This window comes from Alternaria arbusti, assembly GCF_024043155.1.
Source record: "Alternaria arbusti strain BMP 1465 chromosome Unknown scaffold_3, whole genome shotgun sequence".
Classification (NCBI taxonomy): Eukaryota; Fungi; Ascomycota; class Dothideomycetes; order Pleosporales; family Pleosporaceae; genus Alternaria; species Alternaria arbusti.
The window spans coordinates 2236939-2264910 of record NW_026249943.1 but is presented as its reverse complement, the minus strand read 5'-3'; the positions used below and the strand labels follow the sequence as shown (position 1 = coordinate 2264910).

Genomic DNA, 27972 nt, shown 5'->3' with positions numbered 1-27972 from the left:
GGTGCTCAGGCTCTGTGTTCGTGGGATCGCATGACGCCCAACGCGCGACGAGAGAGAGCAGGGCGAGCGACGGCGACTCGAGACGGATCAAGTGACCGCCGTCAACGGAGTGCCGGGCTTTGTGACGAATGGTCGAGCTACACAGAGGGTGTGGCTAAGGGGAAGAGGGTTGCGTGTCGGAGCGCAGCGTGTGCGGATAGGGAGCAGGAGGGCGATGGGGGCTCAGGAACGTCACTATGGGCGTGGAATCGAAAGCCTATCATGAAGAGAGGGTATTGAGACTGCGTGTGTTCGAGTTGGAGCGATGCGCCGGCAGGCGAGGCAGGGTGGTGAGGGTGGAGGGCTCGAGGCGGCTTCGGAGGGAGGAGTTGGCTGAGGCGTGCTGTCACAAAGGAAGCGGCGCGCGCACAACGAGAGGCGAGGGCGTCGACAGTCGGTGCGACTGTGCGGTTAGTACTCCAGATGGCGACGGCAGGGCAACGACGGCATCAGGCGGTTGGGGAGTCAGAACGGCAGTGGAGAATCGAGCGTGCGAATGTCCTGAGAATGAATGGCCCCAACTCTCGCGAGCGAGAAGGGCTTAGCTTGCGAGGCCCGTGCACCACCAAGGACATGGCCAGGAGTGAACGCTAGATGTAATTAGTGAACGAGGGGTTACAGCAAGTGCGAGATCAAATTCGTGGCGCGAGGGGCCATGTCGACGCCCGAGCAGAGGCGCCGCCTAGACGGATATCCCGTGACTGGGACATGCGAGATGGCCACTGGGGCAGCATTAAGAGGACGATGAAAATGCAAACACATGTCACGGCCTGGTGGTTTGGGCAATGGATGTGACGAGAGAAAGCGGCGGAATCCTGGAGGCAGGCTAACGCGGCCGGCGAATGAGAGCGCGGCCGGCACGAAGCCTGCAGGCGCGCCAGGCCCGATGCAGATGGCGCTGGTCAGACTGCGTCGCGCGCAGATCAAGTTCGGAGGGCCGAGCGCCGTGCCAGGTCCCAAGGCTGCGAGGACATGTAGGCCCAACGTTCTTCTGTGCTTCATTCCACGTCTCTTGAGTCGCATCAGCATGGCGTGCTGTGTCTGGGTGCGCGGTGCTGGCACGGAAGGCGCGAGCGCGAGCGGCTGGTCGGGGCAGGCGCACGCATGCGCTGAAGCGAATAAACAACGATAAGGGCCCCGCCTGGAACGCGATGAAACATGCTGCATTGCTTCGCCACCCCAAACGTCATCAACGGCTGGGGTCCACCGTCGCCGCCTGCTATCTATATGTCGTCGACGCGGAGTCTGGCTGTTGCGCCCAAACGATAACCAACTTCATCCGCCTTGTGTCCTCCGGCTCCGCACCGTGTCCTGCACCTGCACCAGTCGCGTCACCCGTTCCGGTTCCTACCAAACAAGCAGGCGACTGCACATGTCAACAAACATCAATGCGCCACTAACAATGCAATCGCAGCAATAGATTCTGGCGGCAAGTAGCGCTTCTTATACAGCACCATTCTTGCCCGAACCGAGTTGCGCCGGCGTCGATTCTCAACCACCGTCCTCCGACGTCTCATTCGTTTTTGTGATTATAAATAATGGCGCATCCGCCTTAGGCTCAATATCGAAGATTTTGAAGTCGGCAAGGAAAAACAAATATCATCTGAGGAAAGATTGAAGGCAGGAGCGTCTGTAGGAGCTGTGTTGGTACCACCGCAGGCATGGGACAAGATCCTAGCGCCATCCATGACGGACACACAAGGAATACGACAACATAAGAAGCTATGAGTCGAAATGCGGCATTCATTGGAGGAAGATGACGATTGAGGGCTGAGGGCGTTGTTACTTGTCTACCGAAAACACGTCCTGCTACTCTGGTACCGATTATGGACGGCTCATTGCCTCCAACGACGATTGCATGCCATGTCAATCATCCCTTCACGTCTCTATGGCACGAAACTCGTCTCGCATTTCGAATATCCTCTAAACAAATTGAACGTGAAAGTATACATAATTCTTGGGATATTCTCATTCGATAAGATTCAATAGCGTGTATGCAGCAAATGCGACACAAATGTTATTGTCCCTTGGCAATATGAAGCAATTAGTGCTTGTCAAATCGGTCAAAAATGTGTTATCGAGAAGATGTATCGAAGGCTGCGGTTGCATGAGGACTAGCCAGGCCGCCAAAGTTATTGTTCTAGCGGTGAAGGAAAGGAAGGACTTAAGACGAAGGGGTTCAGGGAGGAAGTCTGATGTACTGTTTCTAAACGAGGGCAAAGCGCTACAAATAGGAAGATGGATAACACCGACACATCCTGATGGCATGGCGCCGAATATCAGCGTCCTTCTTCTAGTGATCGCGCATGCGTAAAGCTCGCCTGCAAATCCCTCTTACTGTCAGTCACTTCGTTCCACTGGGTTCATCAAGTCAGCGATATACACCGGCGGCATTCATCTATGGGTTATACCCACTGAATTATGGTTTCCAGCCATCTCATCTTCTGTTGCTAGCACCTTATCCTTCATAACGTCCGCTTGCGCCTCTTCCTTTCCGTAATGTTGGGTGTGTACAGCAGTAGGAGATGAGTGTGACGACGGTGCTCGCGCCCACTCTGCTATGGTGGTGAGAAGTGAGCGGTAGAGCCATCTTGATCGACGCTGGTGTGGTGAATTTGTCTGTTCCTCCATGTTGCTGGGCGAAGATGTAGATGAAGTCGTTCCCGAAGATGAGATCGATGTAGACATAGGCATCTCCACCGCCGCATGCGAATACTGACAAGCGAATAACGAAGGAAGGAGGAAACCAAGCATCTGTTCTGACTCTTTCTCGAGCCCAAGCCGACGATGTGATCTAGTGGAAGTTTTCGAAGAACGTTGAGAGGCTGGTGATTGAGGAGGTCAGAAAATGAAGAGATTCAGCGTACATAGATACCTTCTAAGCATCCAAGATCCGAGTCCTGCGAGACACATTCCTATATACCCAAACGCCTTGGCCCCAAAGTATAGTGGCGGCGCAGCAGCAGGCAGACAGATCCCACCGTACAACGTCATACATGGCGTTCTCCCCCTCCCTAATCTGACATTCTACAGCCAAGGTTTCTGCGCCGCATCCTAATTTAGACACACCTAGGGTTATCGTGTCTTTTGGCCCTCTCCTGTACAGAGCCGCACCAGTCGGAGAATTGTCAAGTACGAGCGCTGATAAGCTCATGCGGTCTTGCTCATTAGCGGTAATAAGCGCGACGCGTGAGATTTGCGAAGCATAGCGCTGGATGTCCAGGGGCAGCTGTGACGATGTCGCGATGCTGCATGTGGAGAAAAAACAAGGAGGAGCAATATCAGCAGATGACTGACCCGATGCAACGGTTAGTGGACATGGCGAAAAACAAAAGAGAAACAAGGCTTGCGAAGCAGGTATCACGAGGTACATTGTACGAGCAAGAGACATGTCATAATGTACGATGGTTTCTTTATTCGATTCTACTTCAAACCACAAATGTTATTCGGGCAGTCCTGTACTTCGGCAGCCTCCCAATGTATACAATACAGTGAAAGCCGCTCAAGGTGCCTCCTGATGCTGTCCCTTCATGCTCTCATCGTGGCTTTGTCGTCAAAGTATGCTTGCCAGACCAATACAGCCCCAAGGGCAATATTAACACTCATATCCAGACGTCAAGGCTGGACCTGCTCTCCTCTCCGAAATTACCCAGGGTTTTAGAAAAGGCATCCTATAGCTGCTCTTCTTTTACCCTAGTGACTTCCTCCCAGAGCTGCTTTGCGTTTTCGGCTTTCAGCTGTCGACAGTCAGTTGCATTCTATCTTTCAGACCAAACAATGTACATACCTTGAGTAGGTGCATCTCCAATTCACCCTCCAGATTAGGCGAATTGAAGAGCAACCGGGTATCTTTCGGCTTGTCACCCTGTGCATCGCCTCCAAATACCAAGCTCTTTGTGACCGCAGCATTTAGCAGCAGTCGGTGGGTACCTTCAGCACGGAGGACAAAGCGAGCCTTCTTGGGTTCATCGACCGTAATGTTGAACTTGAATGTTCCCACGCCACGCTCTTTCCACCCTCTATTTGGTCCTTCGCCAGACATGTTGTAAAGCTTTGCGCGGCCGGCCCAGATGGTCTCTTCGCCTTCTTCACCAGTCTCGTGTGCTTCAGGAAGGTTAACAGGATGACATGAGGTGGCGGTGATTGGCTTACGTTGTTGCGAGAGGAGCGGCTGACTTGACTGTCGCTCTTCCTTGTCTGCGTTCTTTTCTGGGTCTTCGTCGTCGTCGCCCTCTTCATCATCAGAAGCCTCGCCGATTGCAGCAGCACCAAAAGGCTTCTCTTTCTCCTTGAGACCCTTAATCTCCAAACTGCCACCAGGAGCAGCGAAAGAGCCTACGGGCTTGGCTCCGCCGAAGCCTCCAAAGCCCCCACCCAGCGATCCGCCAAAAGAGCTGCCTCCAAACCCGGATGTACCAGAGCTTCCCAGTGCTCCGAAGCCACCACCTGATGGCGTTGAGGAGGCTGCGCTTCCTGCGAAAGAGGACAGTTTGGCCGCGCTTGCCCCACCGAAAGGCGAGCTAGAACTTGGTTTAGAACCAGCAAGGCCCCCGAATGGAGACGCAGCTGAGGTTGCAAAGCCGCCGAAGCCAGATGACTTGAACTTTTCGTCCGACGTTTGAGGTAATGATTCGGCCTTATCGGAAGTCTTCGGCGGTTGAGGTTTCGCTGCCATAGCGGCAAAAGGCGATGCGGCGGAAGTGTTGGCAAACCCACTGCCTGGCGGTATCTGGCTCGAGCGTTAGTCTTTGACATTCACGCAGCGCTAGTTAGCTTACCTTGGTCTTCGACTCTGTTGTGTCCGTTGTTGAATCGGCTGCTTCCTTGTCTCGTAACCGCTTGGTGTCTCGCTCCTCGCCTGCCGACTTTTCTGCAGGTTTGCCATTTGCCGAGGCGTCTTCCGCCGCTTCTGCGCTAGCATCTGTATCCTTCTCGACTTGATCGCGTGTGCGCTTGTTTTTGGGGCTTGTTCCGGCTCCTGGGGCCTTATCGGCCGCAGTGGTCGTGGATGTGTTCTTGTTGGGCGATGTCATCTGCTCGTCCCCGTCGTTCTCTTGGATACTTGAGATAGTACTTGGAGAAGGCTTTCCGGGCACACCAGCCTCCAGGTCGGCTGTGATGTCCCTTGACCTCTTGCGCGCATGTCGCTCAACCTTCTTTTCTGGGTGCTTGTCCGCTTCGGCTTCCTCTTCAAAGTCTTCCCGGCTGCGCTTGCGTCGTAACCGTCCGCGCTCGCTGTCTGAGCCAGAAGCGCTGTGTTCGCCAGCTTTAACGCTGCCGTTGGGTGCGTCGTTCATGGGCCGATCGGAACTCGGGACGGGATCCGATGTGGCCTGCGCATCGATCTGTGTGTCCTTGAGCTTTTCCCTAACATTCTTTCCTTCGCTATCGCTGCTCTTATCGCTCCGTGCTGGGGACGTGGGCGCAGCTTTGGTGGTGTCGTCGGAGGCGGCAGCAGCTGCAGTTGTCACCTGCGGCTTCTCTGGCGCGTCTGTCATGGTGCAGGACGGGTTGTGTTCCAGGCGTGGGGTATGTTGGGAGTGCGCTTGGTGGATGGTGTAGCAGAGTAGTAGTAGGAGTCGCAGACGTTGGTGCGTGAGAAGGCAGTTCTTGGGCGGTCGCTGAAATGCCTGTGTGGTTTGAGGTTGTGAATTGAGACAGTGCAAGCTTGAATAAGGACAATAGCAACTATGCTCCGCGGTGAAGACCAAGTTGCGGTCGACGGCAGGGACAATCGCAGAGGTGGTGCTCCGCGAGGCTAGTGGCGACCTTGTGGGTGGACAATGCAGCGTGATGGCTCGTTGAGTGTGCGGTGGGCAGACGATGTCGGAAAACAGGTGCAGATATGAGCTGCAGGCTTGGATTGTCGAGCGGACGGAAGCAGAGCAGATGGGCCTTGTGGTTAGTGGAGTCGGTCAATGCGCTCTAGTACCAAATTTCCACTACAATGCGCCGAATGCAACAGTGTCTAATTACACCGTCGAGTCCAGAACGCTACTGTAACGAGAGGAATGCAGGCAAGGCGCGCCGTGTGTGTTGAGCGGTTAGGGGGCCGAGTGTTGGCGCTTCAGTCGGCGGTCGTGGTCGAGTGTGTTGTCGCTGCAAAGACCAATGACGAAGTGGGGAAGACAGACGGCTAATCATGAACACGGGTAGCAGCAACAACAGCGTCTACCGCTACTTGGGACATGTACATCAAGTTTACTGTAGACGTCTAATAATTACTACTGATTGTATTGGAATGGATTTGTGAGGCCCATGAATAGCTATTTCTACAGCTTGTCCGTAACGCCAGATACCCAGCCAAACACTTTTGCATGCACAACAATGCTGCACTAGCTGATGAAACACAGGCAGCCCAGAGCAACATAAAATACAAACAAAGGGTATACTGCGATGCCGACGCGGTTCCTTACGACTCCAGAGCCGCCCATGATGCTCACTCCCGCTGCTAGCGACCAGGCGATGAGAACGATGTAGACGGGGATGCGCACTATCATGGGTATGCCAACGGCGCTGAGGATGGAGGCAATGACGAGCGGGAAGAGCGTGTAGCCGATAATAGAGATGGACTGGAAGAAGGCACTGAACACGATTAGCATGTAAAAGGCGTGGGTGTGCAGAGGGGACGTACATGTTGCCTCCCAGCAGCTTGATCTGCAGCGTCACAACTGCCTCGCCTATCCAGACCATGGCGAAGACGCCGGAGAAGACCAGGTCCTTCTGGTCGCCCTTTGCTCCCCACGAGAGGAACAGGCTCAGCAGCAGACAGAAGATGAGCGGGCCCCATAGGTCCCAGTCGCGCAGGCCCTCGCTCATGCCGCCCTGCAGAATGACATCTGCGTCCGGCCATCGCCCTGCAATGTTCCTGAGCCCACCGCCAAAGCCGTCTGCCTCGCCGCGCTCTGCGGCGCCAATGCCTCCCCCGCGCTGCATGATGCCGCCCAGCAGGTACTTGGGGTACAGCACCTGCTTCATCTTCTCCCAGATGGCGAATATGTCGCGGGACAGCGTGTCCCATACCGTCTCGTCGATGGTGTTTGTGGGCGCACGGCGGTCTTCGCCGGGGATGCTCGACGTCAGGTACGACTGCGTCTGCGCAGGGTCGCGCTGGATGTTGCCCGTCAGCGGCGCGCGGTCCGACGTGCCCTGGAGAGGATCGTCGAGGTCATCGAGGGTAGCTGGTGATGGTTAGCCTCGTCCCCCGTCTCGTCGCGCAGGCAGGTGTGGATGCGACGCACCATCGTCCGGGTCAATCAGGTCACGCTCCACGGCGTCGCTGTCATAGGGGTTGCTAGTTGCGGCACTTGGCATCATTGCCGCCATGGTGGAAAACTGAAAACCCTGCGTTCACGGGTCGCGGGCTAATGCTCCAATCGGCAGCTATCGTGGGTTGTTGGAGAGGCTCTGCTGTCCTCAAGCCTACGCGCAAGCTCTCGGGGCCTCACGCCTGAGGGTGCGCTACTCGACTCGGCTAGCATCCCGCCGACGGGGAAAGCTTGAGCGGCTTAGCGTGCAGCCCTTCACTGGCCGGGCATCACTCCCACCGTCTAGCTCGCGGCCATGCATACTGCCCCTGCGGCCGTTTCGCCGTATTTCGCACGCGGTATATATACACCTAACCACCATCGTCCGCCCTAGACACACTCCACGCACATTTCGGCCATCATGACGGACCCCGTTTTGAACGACATCTCCCACAGGCGCTTCAACCTCCTGCGAGGAAGCTGGATACTAGTCTCTCCCCACCGCACCAAGCGACCATGGCAGTAAGCATATCAGTGATACTGTTCACGGAACCATGTACTGAAAATCCACAGAGGCATGCAAGAGTCGCCGTCCAAGACAACCCTCCCAGACTATGACCCAAAGGTATCCCTTCGCCCGGACCATGTCTAATATCATCCCGAAATTAATCAACCCCAGTGTTATCTATGCCCTTCAAACACGCGGGCAAATGGCGAGCACAACCCCAAGTTCGACAACACTTTTGTCTTCGTCAACGACTACAGTGCCGTTATGGAAGAGCAGCAAGAGTACAACCCTGACAACAAGGACGGATCTCTCGCTTCTAGATTACTCCGTGCCGAGGCCGTCACTGGAAAGTGCTATGTCATTTGCTTTTCTCCGTCTCACAACCTCACTCTTGCCGACATGTCGCCGGCGGAGATCGTCCCCATAATAGAGACCTGGACGAACATTTACGTTGCACATCTGGACCCAAAGTCGCCCCTGGCCAAGCTTGCGTCTGCTACTACTATACCGCCACTATCACAGGGCACTCTCGCAGTTCCAAATGCTCAGTATCGGTATATGCAGATCTTCGAGAACAAGGGCTCGGCCATGGGCTGCTCAAATCCCCACCCACACGGCCAGGTCTGGACGACCACATCCTTACCGGAAGAGCCCGCCTTGGAGCTGGTGCAGTTGAGCAAATATCGCAAAGAGAATGGAGGCGCCCATATGCTCGTCGACTATGCAGAGCTGGAGTCGAAACAGAAGACCCGCACTGTGTATGAGAACGCGAGTTTCTGGGCTGGTGTACCTTACTGGGCAGTATGGCCGTTCGAGATCATGATTGCTCCTAAGCAACACAAGCGCTCGCTGGTAGACTTCTCCAAGGAGGAGCGAGCAGAGTTGGCTGAGTGCATAGCGGAAATTACGAGGCGCTACGACAACCTGTTTGAGACCCAGTTCCCCTACAGTAAGTCTAAAACAGTCATAATAGAGAGAAAAAACTAACAAGGTTGAAGGCATGGGTCTTCATCAGGCTCCCCTTACTGGCACAGCCGACGAGATTGAGTCCAGTCATTTCCACATTCACTTCTACCCCCCACTACTGCGAAGCGCCACCGTTCGCAAGTTCCAGGTTGGCTACGAGATGATGGCCGAGCCTCAGCGCGACATCACCCCAGAGCAGGCTGCAGAGCGTCTTAGGGCGTGCGACGGTGAGCTTTACCGCAAGAACCTCGCATCTTCACCAGACACCAACGGCGTCAACGGGGACCACTAAAACCCCGGCGCGAATTTATTATTCAATTTTGCCTTCACATGCACATAGGCCAGTCGACACAGAGCCTGGTTGGCCACATGCTAAGTGCACGAGCTATTGGAGATGGGAGAGTAGATACCCAAGAAGACTATACACGATACACGATAAACGTAGAGAGTTGCATAAAGCGGGGTGCTGCAGCGGCGTTGGCAGGCATAACAGTGCATTACATTATCTTTTCTCGAATACACGTTCAATCTCAACTGTATCACATACTGTGCGCATGGCCTCGTGAGCAACCGTACCATGTGCTGTATCCCGCTAAAAACGTCATGCCGCGGATGCTGCCCTGCCCCACCATGATCGTGCGAACCTGATCTCGACCCCGCGCTACTACCACTCGGCAGCAAGCCCCCAAGCTCTCCTTCAACTAGTTCACCGACAAACAACCACCACCACCTACCTCCCTAAACACATCTACCACCGTAAGATTACCCCACGAAGTAATAGACAAGAAGCTAACAGCAGGACTTCAGAACAATATGCCTGGAGCCAAGTACACCGAGACCTACAAAAAGGTCAGCGCCATGGGCGAGAAGCTCAAGGCGGCTGGAAAGCAGGGACCCAGCAACGACGAGCAGCTACACGTACGTGTTTTCTTGTTTACCCACCCTCGCACTCCCTCCCCTTCTCGTATATCCGCTATATACGACAAGAAGTCCAGATGCTGACAGTTGGGTGTGAATTCTAGTTGTATGCGTACGCCAAGGTAGCAGAGGGCAAGGACTTCAGCGAGGCCAAGAAGCCTGGCATGTTCGATCTTGCTGTACGTTTCCTATACCTTCGTATCCTCCGTCACAACGTACCGCCTGCCAGCCATATATACCGGACGACTTCATACAAACGTACAAGGACACAAACTGATATTATGATTAGGGCAAGGCCAAGTACAACAAGTGGAAGGAGGTTGTTGATGCCGGTACCACCCAGAAGCAGGCCGAGGACAAGTACGTCGAGTTGGGCGAGCAGCTGTTGGCCAAGCACGACAACTAAGTGCGGGTGGATCATCAAGGCAAGACTCATGTGCGATTTAAGTATTGCTATGGTTATACCATCGCCTATATATTGTTATAAGGATCAACGATAAGAAGTGCCTCATCGACATATGTGTAGTACATGTGCTTCGGAAATGCAAGGGCCTGCATGCGCTCGGTACGGAATCTGAGTACCGAAGCTCAACGTCCATAGCCGGCCCAGGCGTGCCCCTCTCTGTCTGGCTCCATGTATTGCATAGTAGCACACCAAGGCCTCTCATCAGCCGTATAAGAACGAAGTGGTAAGTCGTATGCCATGCGGCAACCCACGACTGTCGTCTTCTTCTCTTCAGCTGCCGTTCCGCTGCTACTATCATCAAGAGCATTGAGACTCTCAGGACCAGGCATATCCTCCCCAAAAACAGGAACCATGATGACTTCCTCCTGTGTCTGAGCACACAAAGCAGGCCAGACAACAACCCCTACCTCCCACGACTGTATCCAGATCTCATCCTTCTTGTTCACCACATCGCCCCACGCTTGCTTGCTCAGGTTTGCGCTCGTCACCATTGCCCAGTCGATAGTCTTGTGCTCTTCGTCACTGAAACGTATGTATGTTTTGATATGTGGCGCCGCAGAGCCACGATGCGCTTCCTGTCTTGCTGGACCGTTCGAGGACGAAGAAGACGCGTGACTCCAGTGGCATAGCATCGCATGCATATACTCCAGTTGTTTCCGCTGCTGCGCTGATTGAAGTTTCCAATGAATTGACCCACCAGATGCGTAGCCGTCAAGAGAACCCCGGATTTCCTCTGGAGTTGGGAAGATGACACTGTACTTAGGAGTTCGCGACTTTCCTACGTTGGACTCACGTTTGGCGAAGAAAGATGAGGCTTGCGTCGAGGAGGGTGACTGTTCACCGGAGTTGGCTACCGCTGTTGCCGAATGGGATGCAAGCACTGACTGGAAGTTCGAGAGCCATGTGGGCGCCGCACCCAGTGTCGCTATAGAGGAGATTTGCGTCACGATATGAGGGCGCACAGAGTCTCTGGATCCTGTAACAGGAACACTAGAAAGCACCTCCCTCAATCCTAGCCACCCAAAGGAGGTTACCGAAGGGCTAACTGCAGCGGGCTTCTGTCGTGATGGTGCACTTCCAATGAACGCGGCTCTGATACTTGAGAAATCATAGTCCCGAAGTTGCGTAGTCAGTCCTCTCAATCGTTTCTCGTATGCACTCAAATATCGGAGGATATCAACTTTGAAGCGCTCGCCGCTCCCAATAGGGTGAACTTGAGGAGAGTCTGGCTGGGATGGCGTTGCTTGAACCAAAACAGGTAACAAAGGCGACTTCCATACTGCTTGAGTCATGTTGGCCCAGTCGCGATAAATCATATTAGCTGTATGGATAATGATTTGTGCAGTGTCATCATGGCGAAAGAGGATAAGCATCTTCGTGTGGTGAGTTCCGAACGGATCCGGAATGTAGGCGCTCAGAAGCTCGATATTCGGATACCGCTCCGCTGTTTCCTGGATCATTGTCAACTCCTATCAACACTGTGCGGGCAAGAGTATTCACGAGTAGGGCGATCCTATTACCATCATCCCGCTTCCAGAAACCATGCACGATCTTGACTTTGATCATGTCTCTCACATCGCTGTCGAAGTGCTGCCTGAATATGGTTAGCATCAGGACTCGAGCCGGGAGCTGCGTTTAGTCTCGGCGATAGCTACGGGACTTACATGACAAAGTCTAAATCGAACAGAAAGTTAAAGTTCCAGCATTCCTTAATCAACGGATCACCGAGCAAGTCCGACAAGCACACAGCATCGACATTCTGATGTGCCGGCAGCTTCTCGATTTTCGTCAGCTGTATTGGCGAAGGGCAATATCGTGGTTCCCCGGTCCTGTCGCTATCATGATGTGGTGTAGCTGGTTTGGCTGGTCCCGACGCCAATGCTGGTTTCGGTACTCCATCGAAACTCCAAGTCGGCGTAAATGACGGTGGCTCGGGGCTTTTGCGCCGCGGTAATGGTGGGCTGATTGGCTTGTTGAGTCCTGCATGATGGTCGGACTTCGTGACTTCTCTGCTCGGGGAGTCGTCATCAAGCTTGCGGCGTTTTGATGGCGGGGCATCGCTAGGTTGTTGGGACGCCATTACGGTCACGGCGCGATGACGGCAATGCAGTCGCGATCAATCGTAGCTCGGCGCTGTGTAGAGTTGGGTGTCAGGAATCGCGTTGCATCTTGTTGACACGGCGGAGGCACGGTCCACTTGACCATAGCAGGCAGTCACTGGTGTCAAATAGATCAGGAAAGAACACATAGCTGTGGTATAAGGAAACATCGATAACGATCAGACATCACAAAAGAGCAGTCACGACAGCAAATGATGGAATGTGAAGTGTAAATGGATATCATTCTTGATTTAGACCGTAAAGCTCACTTTTCAAAGCTTGTGCTCATCAAAGGCTACAAACATACGCCGTCTAATAGTGTTTGAGCATCGTCTCCATGATGCTTGCTAGCGAACGCTGTGAAATGAAAACATAATTATGCCTACACAAAACGAAAAGGCATCCCAAACGCCGGGCATCGCTAAATGGAAATGAAGAATACTCTAGGCCGCGCTGGCGCTGAGCATAGGTTGTGCGACCTTGGTAACTTGGTTACCCGCCCGGATTATTGGGTTGCCTTGTTCGTCCTTGACGATGTTGACCTCCTTGTTCTCCTTCTGGGCACGCTTCCAGATCTCAACCTCGCATCCACCGCGGATGACACCGACCCTCATTGTAGAGAGCAGGTTGTGGGCGGCGTTGGAGTGGAAGTAGACACCACCGTTGAACATGGCGGTAGCGTCCTTGCCGATACCGCTCTTGATGAGGGTCTTGCCACCGGGGTGCTCGTTGATGAAGTCGGTGACGTCGTGGACAACACCGGCGACAGCGATCAGACCGCGACCGTTCTTAGCCTGCTCAACGTAGTCGTCCCACTCGATGACGGGAAGCTGCTCAAGAGGAACACCCCAGTCGAGCTTGGCGCGCTTCTGGTCAATCTTCTTCTGTAGCTGCTGGACGCGACCCTTCTCGATCTCGTTGGCACGGAACTGCTTGAGGTTGGAGGCGAGGCCGAGCTTGCTCCACAGCCAGATGGACCACTTGGTGGGGTCGTACTGGTGCCATTCGATAGCGTTACGGTAGTCGGAAGGGAACTCGTGGTGGAAGTTGTGGTAGCCCTCACCGAGAGTAACGAGGGCGGTGATGACGTGGTCCCTGGGGCTGTTGCGGTCATCGAAGGGCTGGTCGCCGAGCCAGTGGGCAAGAGAGTTGACGCAGAAGGTAGCCTGCTGGACGAAGAAGATGCGGAGGATACCGGCGTAGATGAAGCCACCCTTCCAGTCGTTCCAGAGGAGACCAGCGACAGCCGAGGGGAAGATCAAACCCATGAAGATGACGACCTTGATGTAGTGCTTGTGCTGCCAAACGACGACGGGGTCCTCGTTCAAGTCGGTGATGTCGGTGCGGCCGATGCGCTTGGGGTTCTGCTTCATGACCATCCAGCCGAGATGGCTGTAGAGAAGACCCTTGCGGACGCTGTAGGGGTCCTTGTTGGTGTCGGTGTAGCGGTGGTGGGCACGGTGGTCGCGGCTCCACCAGCGGATGGAGCCCTCAACAGCACCGCCGCCAACGAGGGCGAGGAAGACGCTCAGTGGGAGGGAGGCGTTGTAGGACTTGTGTGCCCAGAGACGATGGTAGCCGGCGGTGATGCCGAGACCAGTCCAGAAGTAGTACACGACGGCCCAGAGGGCGGTCTGCCATTTGAGAGGGGTCCAGAAAGCCGCGACGCAGCCGGCGAGGGGGATGCCGATGATGAAGGTGACCTGATCCCGTGTTAGCCAATGGCTCTGATTTGGGGGGCAAGAGCAAACTTACGTTGAGCCAGTTGACGTGCTTGTACCAGTTGGCCTTGGTGATGGGTGTTTCGGTGATGTGTGGCTTCTTAGGGTCGTACTTGGGATTGCGGTTCGGCTCCGAGGTGCTCGCCATGGGAGACGGCTGCTTGACGTATTCGGGGTCGACGGCCATCATGCCGGCGGTAGGCTGGTGGGAAGGCATGGTGAGGAGGTGGGTAGGGTGGTTGTAGGTAAAGCGAGGGCGGTCGAAGAAATTCGACGGGAAGCAACTAGCGGCTCAAAAAAGTTGAGCTCCGGTCAGCCTCCGGTGTGAGTACAAAGCTCCAGCAACGATGGAAAGCTTCACCACGATCAAGTGAATGACGGGGTAGAAGATGTGAGGGAAGGAGCAGTGGAGGGAGGATGAGGGGAGGCAGAGACAGCGGGCGGCCGAGCGTGTTAATAAGGCGGCGGGACAGTCTTGAATCCCAACACTCTGCGGGCGTGTAAGCGAAAGACTGGGACCTTGCATTGTCGCTCGAGATCCAGCAATCGCCGCAACTTTGGTCATAGCCAGCCTAGCGTCGCGCACTAACCGCCGTCTCAGGGTCCCGCACAGGACGAGGGACGGCGCTGGCTGCAACAGCGCGAGAAAATTTCGGGCCTAACTGGCACGTCGTGCTGATCTCGGCATCGAGACAGTCGCTGGGTGGCGGTGCGCGCGCAGACGTGCAGAATATCCAGCAATCCCAGGCCGCCACCTTCCCCAGATTCTGATTAATCCCACACGCGGCGGCCCTATTTCCTACACATCGCCCGGCTGCTGCTTCTAGCCGCGACGTCGCGAAGACGATCGCAAAGAGCGGTCTGGTGCAGACGACCGGCAGCGCGAGCCGGCGAGAAGGATGCCTCACTGCCCAGGTGGGCATAGAACCTCACGCCGTGGTGAGGCCACACGTCTCGTCATCGCTAGCTCGCTAGCTGTCCTCTCCGCTTGATGCCCCGCTGGGCCACGCCTGCAGTCGACGAAGGGTGAGCCGGGTGCAGACGCGACACCACGTTCGTTGGGAAACTGTTGATATCGCTCTGCATCCGCCCTACCCAAGTCTTCTGCAGCCTTACGTAGGCGGCCGCTCGCCAGCCCAAGTGTCTGGAAAGCATGGCCGCGACGACATGTTTCATGCAGTGGCAAAGTGCTCGGCTTGGATACCCAGTGGGTCTCAGACGTCCATGACTTTTTCGATGGCGCTTGTGCTTGGAGAAAATCGTCAGTGCTTCACAACGTTGTGGAAACCGTGAAGGGTCTTCTTCCGCTGGCGCAAATTCCCCGGCACGCTCCAAGCTCGGGTGCTGGGTGCTGGTGCGCCATCGCAAGCTCTGCTCGATTGGGAAACGGCCCTCCTCAACACCTGCTCTGCCTGTCTCCAGCCCATATAGACACACGTCCATATCAGTCAAGACGCGCGCCCACCATCGCGATGTCGATAACATGCAACAGCCTACGAATCAGCGTGCGTTTGCTCACCTCGGCTCCCGGGATCTGTTGCGTCACACCCGCTGCACTCTTCGTGTGGTCTCATTCTCATGCCACAAGGTCAACGGTCGTCCCAACGTCCTAACGGGTAGGGCTGAAGGCAAACTGCTGGCGTGCGCTCAAGCTATGACGAGCCATTCTTGCAAAAGCTGGTTGCGGCACCCTGGCTGCGTAGCCCTCGTTGACCCTTGCCAAGGCGCAGTCGGTGGCAGAACTTGCACTGCGTTTCGTCGATGGGATGACTGCTCCTTCGTTGATTTCTACATCCTACCACGTCGGCACAGTACATGTTTTTCCATCTAGCAGTGCTTTCATGTTCTGTCATCTGCAACCGAAACACGATCAGCCAGAGACCAACTCTTGAGACTTACAAAAACCAGAAATTCTACCTAGAACGTACTCACTTGCTCTACACAAGGAAGTACAATGACCTACGATGGTACTGTACATAGTTGCTGGAATTGTGAATTGGAAAGCTGTGGAGGGAATCAACGTAGTCCTGCGCAGTCTCTCTTGGTAGGTCTCAGCGAGGCTCCGATCACCGGCTGCTGCCAACCAGAACACCAAGTCGCCCAGCATGGACGCGCTCAGCACCGCTGCATCGGTAACCGGCGAACAGGATCTTCTGACAGCAATCGGACTCAGATCTAGATGCACATTCCTCCAGTACAGTGTGGGAGGCCTCTCCTGCAATATCTCCCATCCTCTATCGTCGGAGTGGTCCGCCCGCCAAGTGGACACATTCGCCCAACAGCCAATCACCGTTTTCCTACCTATCAGTACAGGCGATCGTTTTAGCACATACGCGGGTGTCGCCCCTCTGCCACTGCGAAATGCGCGCCGTAGCGACGAATCTGCCGTGGAGAAGAGTAATTATTTGCGGCGGCTCACGACTATCTTCGGCCAGCTCCAATCTTTGGCGGTCCGTGAGTGGCCTTGGATTCGGGGCTAAGACGTTGTGGATGAACAATTGTGTATCGTGAAGGTTGGTGCAGGAGATAATACTCTTTCTCCACATGTTCTATATAGATGAGGAAGTAGCTCGTTGGGTTCACGCCGTCACTCTACTGCACAGCGACTAACGTTCCCACTCGAACTAAGATCCGCCATCTTCACGTCACTTCCCCGCATATCGAACTTCAAGACCACCATCCGAGCATTTCAAGAGCCTGTCATCGGTAGCGCGTTACACTGCACGCGACAGCCCTTAGTCGACCAAGAGGCACGTCTGATCCTGCGACTGGCCGTACAACTGGGTATCTTCAGCCACCTCGCCAATCTTATCAAGATCTTCCTTATCGGAGGTTGAACCGCCGAATACAAAGATCCGGCTCAATCTCGACATCTCTGCTTCTGTTCGGACACGCGCATCCGGATTGCAGTCTCTGAGCAGCCATGGCAGACATGATCGGTCCCGACCATACGCCAAAGCGAAGCTTTGGAGAGCAAGCAAGACGCGCCATCAAGGCCTTTACAACCAAGTACGATCTTTTGTCACAATCAAAATCTTATCTAACATAGTCAACAGAGATGGTCTGGTTGGTACTTATGACTACGCCTTTCTGTTCCGTCCAAACCTGCCATTCATGAAGAAGGAGCGAAGAGCTGCACCCTTCTTCGGTCTCCATGACCGTATGCCAGTGCTACTAGCTCTTCTCCTCGGATTTCAACACGCACTCGCCATGTTAGCAGGTGTCATAACACCACCCATTATCCTCGCAAATGCCGCCCATCTAAGTTCGGAAGAGCAACGCTACCTCGTCTCCACTTCGCTCGTAGTTTGCGGAATCCTGTCCTCGATTCAGATCACGCGCTTCCATATCTGGAAGACCCCCTACTATATCGGAACCGGCCTGATTTCCGTCGTCGGAACTTCTTTTGCGACTATTCCCGTGGCGACCGGTGCCCTCAGCCAGATGTACGCGACCGGATTTTGCCCGACTGCTGCGGATGGCACAAGACTCCCTTGCCCGGACGGCTACGGAGCTATCCTCGGTACGTGCGCTGTATGCGCTTTGCTCGAAATCGGCATGTCCTTCACCAGTCCGCGTATCCTTAAGAAGGTCTTCCCGCCCCTGGTTACCGGTCCAACTGTACTGCTCATTGGTGTTCATCTCATCGAAACTGGACTTCAAAACTGGGCTGGTGGCTCGGGTGATTGCCAATCTCGTCCCGAAACTGGACTCTTTCAGCTGTGCCCCAACATCAATGCACCGCGCCCTCTTCCCTGGGGTAGCGCTGAGTTCATCGGTCTCGGTTTCAGTGTCTTCATCACCATCATCATCTGCGAGCGTTTTGGCGCGCCTATCATGAAGTCTACCGCTGTCGTCGTTGGACTCCTGGTCGGATGCATCATCGCAGGCGCAACAGGCTACTTTGACAAGTCCACCATCGATGCCGCACCGGCTGTATCCTTTATCTGGGTCCACACATTCAAGCTCTCTGTATACGGACCAATAGTGCTCCCTCTGTTAGCAGTCTACATGGTCGTCGCTATGGAGGCCATTGGTGATATCACCGCTACCTGCGATGTTTCGCGCCTTGAAGTCGACGGCGAGATGTTCGATTCCCGAATTCAAGGTGGTGTCCTCGCAGATGGCTTGAACGGCATGATTGCAGCTCTGTGCACCATCACTCCCATGTCCACCTTCGCCCAGAACAACGGTAAGACCCCGATGTACGAACTGCATGTGAGACAAGTACTGACTTCGTACCCCTCTCTTTAGGTGTCATTGCTCTGACGCGCTGTGCGAACCGAAAGGCCGGCTACGCTTGCTGCTTCTGGCTCATTGTCATGGGCATCTTCGCCAAGTTTGCGGCGGCCCTTGTTGCCATTCCCTCAGCAGTTCTCGGTGGAATGACAACCTTCCTCTTCAGCGCCGTCGCTGTTAGCGGTATCAGAATCATCAGCACGATGTCTTTCACTCGCCGCAACCGATTTATCCTCACTGCAGGATTCACCCTGGGCTTTGGCGCTACCATGGTCCCAGACTGGTTTGATCACGTCTTCACTTACGATGGACCGAACCACGCACTTCAGGGCTTCTACAACGCTATCATCCTAATCCTCGAGACAGGTTTCGCTGTTGTTGCTTTCATCAACGTTGTACTTAACCTTGTCCTACCAGAGGAGATTGAGGACGAAGAGACACCGGAGTTGACTGCGAATGAAGTCGACGAGCCAGCGGACAAGGAAGAGTGGGCCAGGGTCAAGAAGGGAGCCACTGATGTTGAGGGACGACCAAGTTCGGATATTGAGCCTAGCAAGGCTGTTTGAGCGCAGTTTGATGCATGGTTTTGAGTTTTACGAAAAGCGAATTTCATACTGGATGAATGTCTCGGCGTTATAGTCTTCTTATATTTTACATTACGAAGTCATTTCTTCCTTCTCACCAATTGCCACCCTCGTGCTGCAGCCCAAGATGGTAGTAGTCATCTTACGACACCGATATGCACCACAAAACCACTGCCCTCTCTCAATCCCTCACCCAGCATCCTATCAGGCACCTGCCAGACGTGAAAATACCGATGAAAACTTTTCAACCAAGTTTCAAAGACCTCGGGACTGCGCAGCTGCTGCGCAATAAGACAAAGTGTTGGTTCATCCTTGTCATTCTTCAACCTACATATTGCAGCACATGTCGTATTGAGCGGCTCGATCAGAGCTTCATTGTAGACACAATCGCACGATAAGATCATGTCCACGGGGTTGAGACGAGAAGTTGCATCCGTCTCCCAATCTAGTTGCAGTGTTGTGATGCGATCGCCACCACTTCCTTCTTCTCCCTTCATCTGACCCTGCTGTTTCTTACTTCCTCTCCCACTCTTTCTTTTTGCCGGTATGACGGTATCGAGGTTCTCGGCGATATTCTGCCGTAGCAGTTTAAGCACATAGTCCTGGTCGGTGGCTGTGTAGCTTGCGACTAGGGGACCTAAGCAGAGTGCGACGATACCGGATACGCCTGCGCCGAGCTCGAGGATGCTGGAGCTGGGTGTGAGAAGAGAGGATGTGAAGAGGAAATTTGTGGGGGAGGCGATCCATGTTGCGAACAACGGGGTGACTTTCCACACTACTGTTTAGGCGTTAGTTGGCGGGAGCGGAGCGGAGTATGGCATGTAGAGCGTGATAGTGCTCATTGCAATGAATTTGGTCGGCTATCTACTAGTCCTGTATGGCCAACCCAGGCCACTATAGCTGAGATGCTATTGTAGGAGCCCGCATGAGAGGTCAAATTCAACTGAAATGGGGAACGTAGGGGGCAACGCGCGACCCCGGAGAAAATTATGGCAAACACAGAACTACTTACCGGCACCGGTCGTCCCTTCTTTACGACTGGAAGTCAGCAGACCTCTTGAGTGGTGAATGACCAGATCATGGCCCGCCACGCTGAGATCTAGAGTTGCCGCCGGCTCATCGATGAAACCAAGAGACTGAGAAGGAATATCTTGCGAAAAGACAACGAAGGCTTCTGCGTGATTTGATGAGTAACCTATCGATGATGACTTGTTTGCAGTCTTGCGACATGTTCCACATTGGGCGTACGTGAGAGCGAATCGCAACGACACAGCAATATGTTGAGCCGAGGACCAGCATAAGGGTGTGATTCGATGAGTACATTTGTGTACTCCAGGGCGTTTTACACACCTTCTTCAGGGGCCAGGATGGGCCCCGTTGCCAGAATCTCTGTGAGACTCCGCATCTTGGCAACGCTCAGGCGACAGCGGCCTGCGATTATCCGCTCGATCCTTGCACCTGCGTTAAGGTTGGCAACGGAGCGAAAGCGTCAAAAGGAGACAGCTGCGCGTCTTGGAAGAGTCTCCGGATTCCTTGGCCAGCTGCAGGCCGACTCCACTGCGTCTCACGACGACGTGAGGTCGAGCAGGTTTCCAACGCGAAGAATACGTCGACAGGACACGACGGCGGGAGGCTGAGACGACCTGGCAGAGCTTGCGATGTGTGCTGCGCTGTCGATCTTCAGTCGCATCTCGTTCGACAGAAAAGAAGTGGAGCAGCGGCTGGCCCCAGGTGCCCAGAGCTTGCGGTGGCTGAGTGAGGTCATCAAGAAGCTCGGCCACCCCAGCCAGGTCGTCGATTTAGCGACCGGGAAAGCATAACAAGCGCATAAGCTCCCAACACACCAACCTCATCACATCCGCCGTTCCCCGCTGGCGACGACACACTCTCCATATACCCTCTCGCTGCTTTTTGCACTTTTTGTGATACCCTTTGCCCTATACCCCTACACATACCCACCCCCATCACACACAGTCGTCACTCTGGACAGCGCCCACCCCAGAGCCGCCAAGATGCCGCAAGACCTCAAGAAGCTGATGCCCCAGGCCAAGAACCACCGGGCGGGGCCCTACACGTGCGAAGCTGCGAATGCAGAGAAGATCGAGGGCGAGACGGTGCCGCGTCGCAACCTGGCCGCGAAAGACGGTCTGGTACTGAAGCCCCACGACAACGTAGAGACATTGTACGACGTGCTGCGACACGCAGCCGCCAAGTACGGCAATGCAAAGGCAGTCGGTGCGCGTCGCATCGTCAACATACATGAGGAGACCAAGAAGGTCAAGAAGATGGTCGATGGCAAGGAGCAGGAGGTCGACAAGAAGTGGCAGTACTTCGAGCTCAGCCCGTACAAGTACAAGAGCTTCGTCGAGTTTGAGAAGATGGCGCTCGCAGTAGGCTCGGGCCTGAAGTCGCTGGGCTTCAACCCGCAAGACAGGCTCCACCTGTTCGCCGCCACGAGCATGCAATGGCTGGCGTCCGCACACGGTAAGCAGCCGCGTGTATCTATACAGGAACCAATAACTCATCATGCTTGCAGGTGCTATCTCCCAATCCATGGCCATTGTTACCGCATACGACACGCTCGGAGAAGAGGGTCTCAGGCATTCTATGCTTCAGACCAACGCAAAGGTCATGTTCACCGACCCTGAGCTGCTACCCAAGCTCGTCAACCCAATGAAGGAGGCCAAGGACGTCCAGGTCGTCGTATACTGCACCAAGAACGACCCCAAGCAGAAGGACATCGATACCCTTACCCAGGCGCACCCGCATTTGAAGGTTATGAGCTTCGACGAGCTGGTCAAGTTGGGCGAGGAGAGCCCTGCGGAGCCTATCCCGCCCAAGGCCGACGATCTGGCCTGCATCATGTACACGTCTGGATCTACAGGCACCCCCAAGGGAGTCATGATCAAGCACCGCAACGTCATCGCTGCTAGTAAGTCTCCTGCTGCGAACATCTAAACGAAGTACTGACCTCTTTCAGTTGCTGGTGTCGATGTTATTGTAGGCAAGTACCTCGGACCGGGCGACGTTCTCATCACCTACCTCCCCGCCGCGCATATCCTCGAGTTCGTATTCGAGAACGCCGTGCTCTACTGGGGTGGTACCATGGGCTACGGAACCATCAGGACGCTCTCGGACCAGTCCGTGCGCAACTGCGCTGGTGATATCCGTGAGCTGAAGCCAACGGTCATGGTCGGTGTACCGCAGGTGTGGGAGACCATCAAGAAGGGCATCGTCAACAAGGTTGAGGCGGGAGGCGCTGTTAAGAGCAACATGTTCTGGGGAGCGTTCGCCGCCAAGGGCTTCCTCCTTGGTTCTGGCCTGCCAGGTAGTGGTATTCTCGATGCCATTGTCTTCAACAAGGTCAAGGAAGCCACCGGAGGTAGACTTCGAATCTGCTTGAACGGTGGTGGACCCATCTCAAAGGAGACGCAGCGCTTCATCTCCATTGCCATTACACCCATGATCAGCGGATACGGTCTGACCGAAACCTGCGCCATGGGTGCGCTTATGGACCCCTTGGCCTGGAACGAGCACGCCCTCGGTGAGATGCCTGCTTCAATCGAGATGAAGCTTGTCGACTTTGCGGATGCTGGCTACTTCTCCACCAACAACCCGCCTCAGGGAGAAATCTGGATCCGTGGCGGTGGTGTCGTAGACGGTTACCTGGACATGCCCGAGGAGACCAAGGAGGCCTTCACCGACGACGGATGGTTCAAGACTGGTGACGTTGGAGAGTTCAACGCCAACGGTGAAGTCCGCATCATTGACCGCAAGAAGAACTTGGTTAAGACACTTGCTGGAGAGTATATTGCGCTCGAGAAGCTCGAGTCTGTCTACCGCTCCGCACCCATTGTCGCAAACATCTGCGTCTACGCTGCAGAAGATCGCCAGAAGCCTGTCGCGATCATCGTGCCCACCGAACCGCAACTGAAGAAGATTGCCGCCGCAGAGGGTGTCCAGGGTGACCACCTCGAGGAACTTGTTCACGACAAGAAGATCAATTCTGCAGTGCTCAAGCAATTGCAGCAGGCTGGCCAAAAGGGTGGTCTGGCTGGATTCGAGATGATTGAGGGTGTTGTGCTAGCAGACGAGGAGTGGACACCACAGAACGTAAGTACCTATGTAACATGGAAGAAAGTCTACAGAGTGCTGACATTACAACAGGGCCTCACCACTGCCGCACAGAAGCTCAACCGCAAGGGTATCTTGAAGCAGTACCAGAAGGAAGTTGACCAGGCCTACGGCAAGTCGTCTTAAAGACGTGTTGTCAGAAGCTAAAAGTTGAAGGACATTTCACGTGATCCTTGAACAACATGCTTGGCATCGTTGCAAATTTCCTATGACTATATGAATTGAGTTGGCGGAATATCCTCTTCCTTAGTATGGAGAAAGCTATGTAGTTATATCCTTGTTGCTATAGCACGGCGCAGGGGTCCTAGTTAAATGCTTATTCTGTGTGAATCTTGATCCCAGAAATTTGTCTCTTTACATATTGATAGATCGCGAAAAAGGTATTCCCTTGCGCATTTAGACATTACATCGACGTGCAGTGGTGCTCGACGAAAGCACCCACTCCCATGCTGCTCCGCAGCGTCTCACATGGTTGAGATACGAGTTGACTGGTTATGTGGTTGAGAAGACAGGTCCACCAAGCGGATAGCTTACTGCTTCTTAGCGTCCCTCTCAGCCTTTCGCAGGGCACGCTTCCGGATGCTCTCGTGCATGCCCCTGTTCACCTTGACAACAGTATCCGAGCGCTCACCCAAGAAGCGCGAAAGGAACCAGTGCATGAGTCCGTGGCTCCAGTACGGTGTGCTCGTGAAAGCTACGCCTTGTGCACCTCCACTCCTTCCAATCTTGCTTAGTGTAGCGTTTACGAATTGCTTGGGGTTCGGAACGAGTGCAGACGTCTTGCGGATCTTGGACATGGCCGTGGTGACGAGGTGAGACTGGACACATTGGACGTATACGCCGTGGGGCTCGAGTTCGGAAGCCAGCGCGGTGGACCATTGTTGTAGGAAAGCCTTGCTGCCGGAGTAGGTCGCGAGGAGAGGTGTAGGGAAGAAGCCGCCAAAGGAGGCCATGGTGAGGACGAGTCCACGCTTGCGAGACACCATCCCGGGGCTGACGAGCTGTGTGACACGGAGAGTAGCCATGCAGTTGATCATGATGATGTCGTTCATCTCCTGCTTGGGTGTCTCGACGAATGGTACTGGAATGCTGTGGCTCAAGCCAACATTGTTGACTAGTATGCTGACGTCGAGACCGTCAATGAGCTTCTTCATATTGTTGTAGTCGGCATCTTTGTTCTGCGCAAAGTCCATAGCCAGCGTCTTGACGGCGATCTTAGGGCCATACTTGGACGTGATGTCGGCGGAGAGGGAGTCGAGCTTCGATTGCGTACGCGAAACGAGGATGAGGTTGTAACCCTTGGCCGCGAGGGAGAGGGCGAACTCCTTGCCAATGCCGTCAGAGGCACCAGTTATGAGGGCCCAGGTGCCGCGGGGTCCGAATGTGCTGAGCTGGTGGGGGTTAGAGATATCCGGGAGGAGTCAAGAATGCTTGGAGGGGCATACAGATTTACCTGGCAGCACAAACAAGCTGAGAAGAACTCGAATAGTGCTAATGACAGGTGCTGCGAAAGATGCAACGCCTACGAGCAGGAAGCCATAGACAGCAGCCTGCACGAACGAGTTGCTTGCGTCGATGTGAACACCAAACGGCTCGAGTATGCCTGCCATGGAGAGCAAATATGGGAGCGGCCAGAGATTGGGTTGGTAAAGCTAAGGAGCAGTTGCAAGCGGATGCAGCATTGAAGTTCGCATACTCCGTTAGCCCTCGCGACAATCTCGCGGCTTCGCTCTGGGCCCTGCCGAGGCTGGCCACTAGGGTCGCGCTAGTCCTCGGCACCGGAGGAACCTTTTTCCACACAAGCGATCGAATATTGCGATCTTGGAGCAACACCGAAAGCTCGACAATACCACCCGACCCGCAACCATGGCGACCGAACTCACGTACGTTGTGCGATATTGCGAATACTCTCGACACATACTGATTGCGAAATAGTGTCCAGTCGGAGCGCGCTTTCCAGAAGCAGGTACTACACGCCCATTTCGCGAGCCCCCAGCACGTCCGATACTAATGCGATGCGATAGCCTCACATCTTCCTCAACCACAAGGTCGGCGGACCCCGCAAGAACACCCGCGCCAGGAGATGGTACAAGGACGTTGGTCTGGGCTTCCGTACGCCCAAGACCGCCATTGAGGGTACCTACATCGACAAGAAGTGCCCATTCACCGGCATGGTCTCCATCCGTGGCCGTATCCTTACCGGAACTGTCATGTCCACCAAGATGCACCGTACGTGTTAGCCCAATTCTCGGAGCGCGCACACCAGGCCGCAACAGGAATATCAGAAAGAAACGGGCAACAAGAACTAACAGAATGTAGGCACCTTGATTATCCGCCGTGAATACCTTCACTTCATCCCCAAGTACTCCCGTTACGAGAAGCGCCACAAGAACCTCGCCGCACACGTCTCCCCCGCTTTCCGTGTCGAGCCCGGTGACCAGGTCGTCGTTGGCCAGTGCAGGCCCCTCTCCAAGACCGTCCGCTTCAACGTCCTCCGTGTCCTCCCCCGAAAGGGAAAGGCTGCTAAGCAGTTCAACAAGTTCTAAGTGCATAGAAAAGGGATGGTGTAACGGTTCATGATCAGCAACGGAAAGAAACTTGGTTGAGGCGGAGTGTGACGGCTTTCGATATAGTCGTCAAAATTCGGCATCAAGGATTGAGGTATCGGAGTCCCATGGGCCATGTATGTTTCTTCAGCTACGATCAATGAAAGTCCTCGAGTGGTCAAACAAGCCCCGAGGCGGGTCAAAAGTCCATTGCTGTTCATGCTGCAGCGTGATGGATCTTGGTACATGTGTTTGCATTGGGAACCCTGGCGATTAGTGTCTGCATCACATCACGTCTTCCTGCACTATGACATGTCCCTGGTTCAAGTCGCGAGAAAGATCAACGCATGAACGCGTCTCTGTACACAGTAACATTACATCACTACCTCTATTTCGATCCCCGACATTTCCCAGCCCCCCACGCTAGGCCTTGACGTAGAAATCCCATTGCATCCACATCCAGATCAAACTTGAAGTTGCGACTATCACCGGCCCAGCCAATGGCTTGCCCCATCTTGTGGTTCCAAACACGAACCATTCACTCATGAAGTGTCCCCAGGCTATAGCATAGGTCCACAACGCCAATTGATAGAAGCTCGGATTGTTGATGTTGTATGCGGCGTAAAGTCGTACCATACCCGTCAAGAAAGTCCATGTTCCGAATGTGCGCGAAGAGAGAGCGGTTACGTGTTTCGGCGTGGTAGGGGGCGGATCAATTGCTGTAGGGTTGTAGACGCGCGAAGTGAAGGAGAGCGTGGCGTAGCATTGGAGGCTGTTGCCAACAGAGACTATGGCGACCTGTAAGAATTGTTAGTTCGTGTTACGATGAGAGACTGCATGGAAATGACAATCGCAAGCGCGGAGAACAGGACATACAAATAGAAGCCATTTGGGCAGTAAGCCTTCCGCTTGAGGAAGATAGGATTGTAGCGCGTCCATAACGGCGAGCAATTGGTTGCTTGGTCAGTGAGTAGAGTCGTCGACGCGTGCGCACGTCGAGTGTTGTATTTGGCAAATGTTCGGCCTTCTGTAGAACCAGCGGCATCTAAGGGTCTTGGCCTGTGCTCGTGGCGGAGGTATGCCTGGAATCATACCTCTGCCCATGGCATAGACCTATTACAACAGCATAACAGGAAACGCAGCTTATGCCTTTAGCGTCTGATTGTAACTGACATTTTTGGTGCAAGGGCGATGATCGTAGACGTGATGATGAGGTGGTTGTTCCTAAGAGGCTAACCAAAGGTGTACGACGTGCCTCCCATGTTAGGTCAGCTGTGTGACAGTAGCTGAATACAATGAGGTCACCAGAAGCAGTAACGACGCGAGATAAGACCATGCACTGCAAAGTCATTCAACTTTCTCTCCAAAAGACAAGGGTGCCCGACACCAGATGGCACTGAGTGAGATATGTTATCGATAAGGCGCCTTGAGAAAATGGCGCTGTTGATCATTCAACATGTTTCATCTCAGACCACAATGTCTATTGTCAATGACTACATTTCTCATGCATGTTCAACTTGCTGCAGCTGACCATGCGCGTCTCGTTACAAAGCGGTCCGAACGACAATGACGTTGAAGATGACGCGAGCCACCCTCTTACTGGAGCCGCTGACAGGGACGAAGAAGCCCATCTGTTGACAAGAGAAGAGATGGACTTCGAAGACAACGCGTTGCCTGCGCGTAGTGGCCGACGTACTTTCCTTCGCTTCTTGCGCGGTCCAGAGCCACCTCGCATCCAGTCCATTCAGCCAGTCTTCCCAGCCATCCAAGCGTATCCGGCCCAATGGACGGAAGCACACGGGTTCAATAAACCCATCTGGCTCTTTGCTGTGCTACTGCTATGGGTTGTTATATTTGTGTGGTTTCTCACTGCACAACTACCGCTTCGCGATGGGGATGGCAATAGCGTGATCAACCTCGATTGCGTAGACACGCTCTGGAAACGAAAGAACGAATGCGGAATCGATGGGATCGATTGCCGCCCTTTCAGCAACCATTCATTCGCCTTCCGGTGTCCAGCGAAGTGCGGCGACGTGCAGATCTTGAATCCGCACATTGTTGGACCTCTCGAAGTAAACTACCGACCGCTTGTCATCGGTACGGGATTTTACCGTGGAGACAGTTTCATCTGCGGATCCGCGATCCATGCTGGCATTGTGGATGGCCGGAAAGGTGGTAAGGAACTGCCCGTACGAACTGTGTGTAAGACATATACTGACATGTTATCTTCATTCTTGTAGGCTCTGGCCGGATTACTCTCGTTGGTGAGCATGACAGTTTCGCCAGTACTAAGCGACACGGCATCGAATCCTTGCCTTTCGATTCGTACTTCCCGCTTGCCTTTTCCGTAGGCTATGACGATAGCTTCCACTCCGCTTCCGACCCTCGGTCAGCCTTGCTTCCTGTTTCGCTCCTCGTCACTGCTGCGCTTGCTATCTTCACCACGTCACCCAAGATCTTCTTTGCGATCTTCAGCCTTATTTTTGCCCACGTGAGCTTTGTTTC

At 54.3% G+C, this 27972-nt stretch overlaps 11 protein-coding genes across 11 annotated transcripts; 5 read left to right on the top strand and 6 right to left on the bottom strand.

Moving 5' to 3' along the window:
• Positions 1-3710: 3710 nt before the first annotated feature.
• On the bottom strand, positions 3711-5537 carry J4E86_003439 (uncharacterized protein; the record flags this gene model as incomplete). Its single annotated transcript, XM_051443994.1, has 4 exons — positions 3711-3776; positions 3827-4143; positions 4192-4768; positions 4818-5537. The coding sequence occupies 4 exons, from the start codon at positions 5535-5537 to the stop codon at positions 3711-3713; spliced, it is 1680 nt and encodes a 559-aa protein (XP_051305489.1).
• Positions 5538-6374: 837 nt separating this feature from the next.
• On the bottom strand, positions 6375-7365 carry J4E86_003438 (uncharacterized protein; the record flags this gene model as incomplete). Its single annotated transcript, XM_051443993.1, has 3 exons — positions 6375-6624; positions 6674-7220; positions 7281-7365. The coding sequence occupies 3 exons, from the start codon at positions 7363-7365 to the stop codon at positions 6375-6377; spliced, it is 882 nt and encodes a 293-aa protein (XP_051305488.1).
• Positions 7366-7707: 342 nt separating this feature from the next.
• On the top strand, positions 7708-9052 carry GAL7 (galactose-1-phosphate uridyl transferase; the record flags this gene model as incomplete). Its single annotated transcript, XM_051443992.1, has 4 exons — positions 7708-7808; positions 7860-7911; positions 7966-8743; positions 8793-9052. The coding sequence occupies 4 exons, from the start codon at positions 7708-7710 to the stop codon at positions 9050-9052; spliced, it is 1191 nt and encodes a 396-aa protein (XP_051305487.1).
• A 521-nt stretch (positions 9053-9573) lies between these two features.
• Positions 9574-10084, top strand: J4E86_003436 (uncharacterized protein; the record flags this gene model as incomplete). The annotated part of the gene is made up of 3 exons (XM_051443991.1): positions 9574-9678; positions 9783-9857; positions 9968-10084. The coding sequence occupies 3 exons, from the start codon at positions 9574-9576 to the stop codon at positions 10082-10084; spliced, it is 297 nt and encodes a 98-aa protein (XP_051305486.1).
• A 182-nt stretch (positions 10085-10266) lies between these two features.
• Positions 10267-11436, bottom strand: J4E86_003435 (uncharacterized protein; the record flags this gene model as incomplete). Its single annotated transcript, XM_051443990.1, has 2 exons — positions 10267-11028; positions 11146-11436. The coding sequence occupies 2 exons, from the start codon at positions 11434-11436 to the stop codon at positions 10267-10269; spliced, it is 1053 nt and encodes a 350-aa protein (XP_051305485.1).
• A 1250-nt stretch (positions 11437-12686) lies between these two features.
• Positions 12687-14181, bottom strand: OLE1_2 (stearoyl-CoA 9-desaturase; the record flags this gene model as incomplete). The annotated part of the gene is made up of 2 exons (XM_051443989.1): positions 12687-13946; positions 13999-14181. 2 exons carry the CDS (start codon positions 14179-14181, stop codon positions 12687-12689), a joined length of 1443 nt encoding a protein of 480 aa, XP_051305484.1.
• A 2715-nt stretch (positions 14182-16896) lies between these two features.
• J4E86_003433 (uncharacterized protein) lies at positions 16897-18769 on the top strand (the record flags this gene model as incomplete). Its single annotated transcript, XM_051443988.1, has 3 exons — positions 16897-16973; positions 17021-18156; positions 18219-18769. 3 exons carry the CDS (start codon positions 16897-16899, stop codon positions 18767-18769), a joined length of 1764 nt encoding a protein of 587 aa, XP_051305483.1.
• A 2030-nt stretch (positions 18770-20799) lies between these two features.
• J4E86_003432 (uncharacterized protein) lies at positions 20800-23047 on the top strand (the record flags this gene model as incomplete). Its single annotated transcript, XM_051443987.1, has 4 exons — positions 20800-21271; positions 21324-21719; positions 21768-22900; positions 22955-23047. The coding sequence occupies 4 exons, from the start codon at positions 20800-20802 to the stop codon at positions 23045-23047; spliced, it is 2094 nt and encodes a 697-aa protein (XP_051305482.1).
• A 404-nt stretch (positions 23048-23451) lies between these two features.
• Positions 23452-24531, bottom strand: J4E86_003431 (uncharacterized protein; the record flags this gene model as incomplete). The annotated part of the gene is made up of 2 exons (XM_051443986.1): positions 23452-24312; positions 24367-24531. The coding sequence occupies 2 exons, from the start codon at positions 24529-24531 to the stop codon at positions 23452-23454; spliced, it is 1026 nt and encodes a 341-aa protein (XP_051305481.1).
• A 256-nt stretch (positions 24532-24787) lies between these two features.
• Positions 24788-25467, top strand: RPS11A (ribosomal 40S subunit protein S11A; the record flags this gene model as incomplete). The annotated part of the gene is made up of 4 exons (XM_051443985.1): positions 24788-24804; positions 24857-24887; positions 24946-25150; positions 25241-25467. 4 exons carry the CDS (start codon positions 24788-24790, stop codon positions 25465-25467), a joined length of 480 nt encoding a protein of 159 aa, XP_051305480.1.
• Positions 25468-25890: 423 nt separating this feature from the next.
• Positions 25891-26406, bottom strand: J4E86_003429 (uncharacterized protein; the record flags this gene model as incomplete). The annotated part of the gene is made up of 2 exons (XM_051443984.1): positions 25891-26265; positions 26344-26406. 2 exons carry the CDS (start codon positions 26404-26406, stop codon positions 25891-25893), a joined length of 438 nt encoding a protein of 145 aa, XP_051305479.1.
• Positions 26407-27972: the final 1566 nt, after the last annotated feature.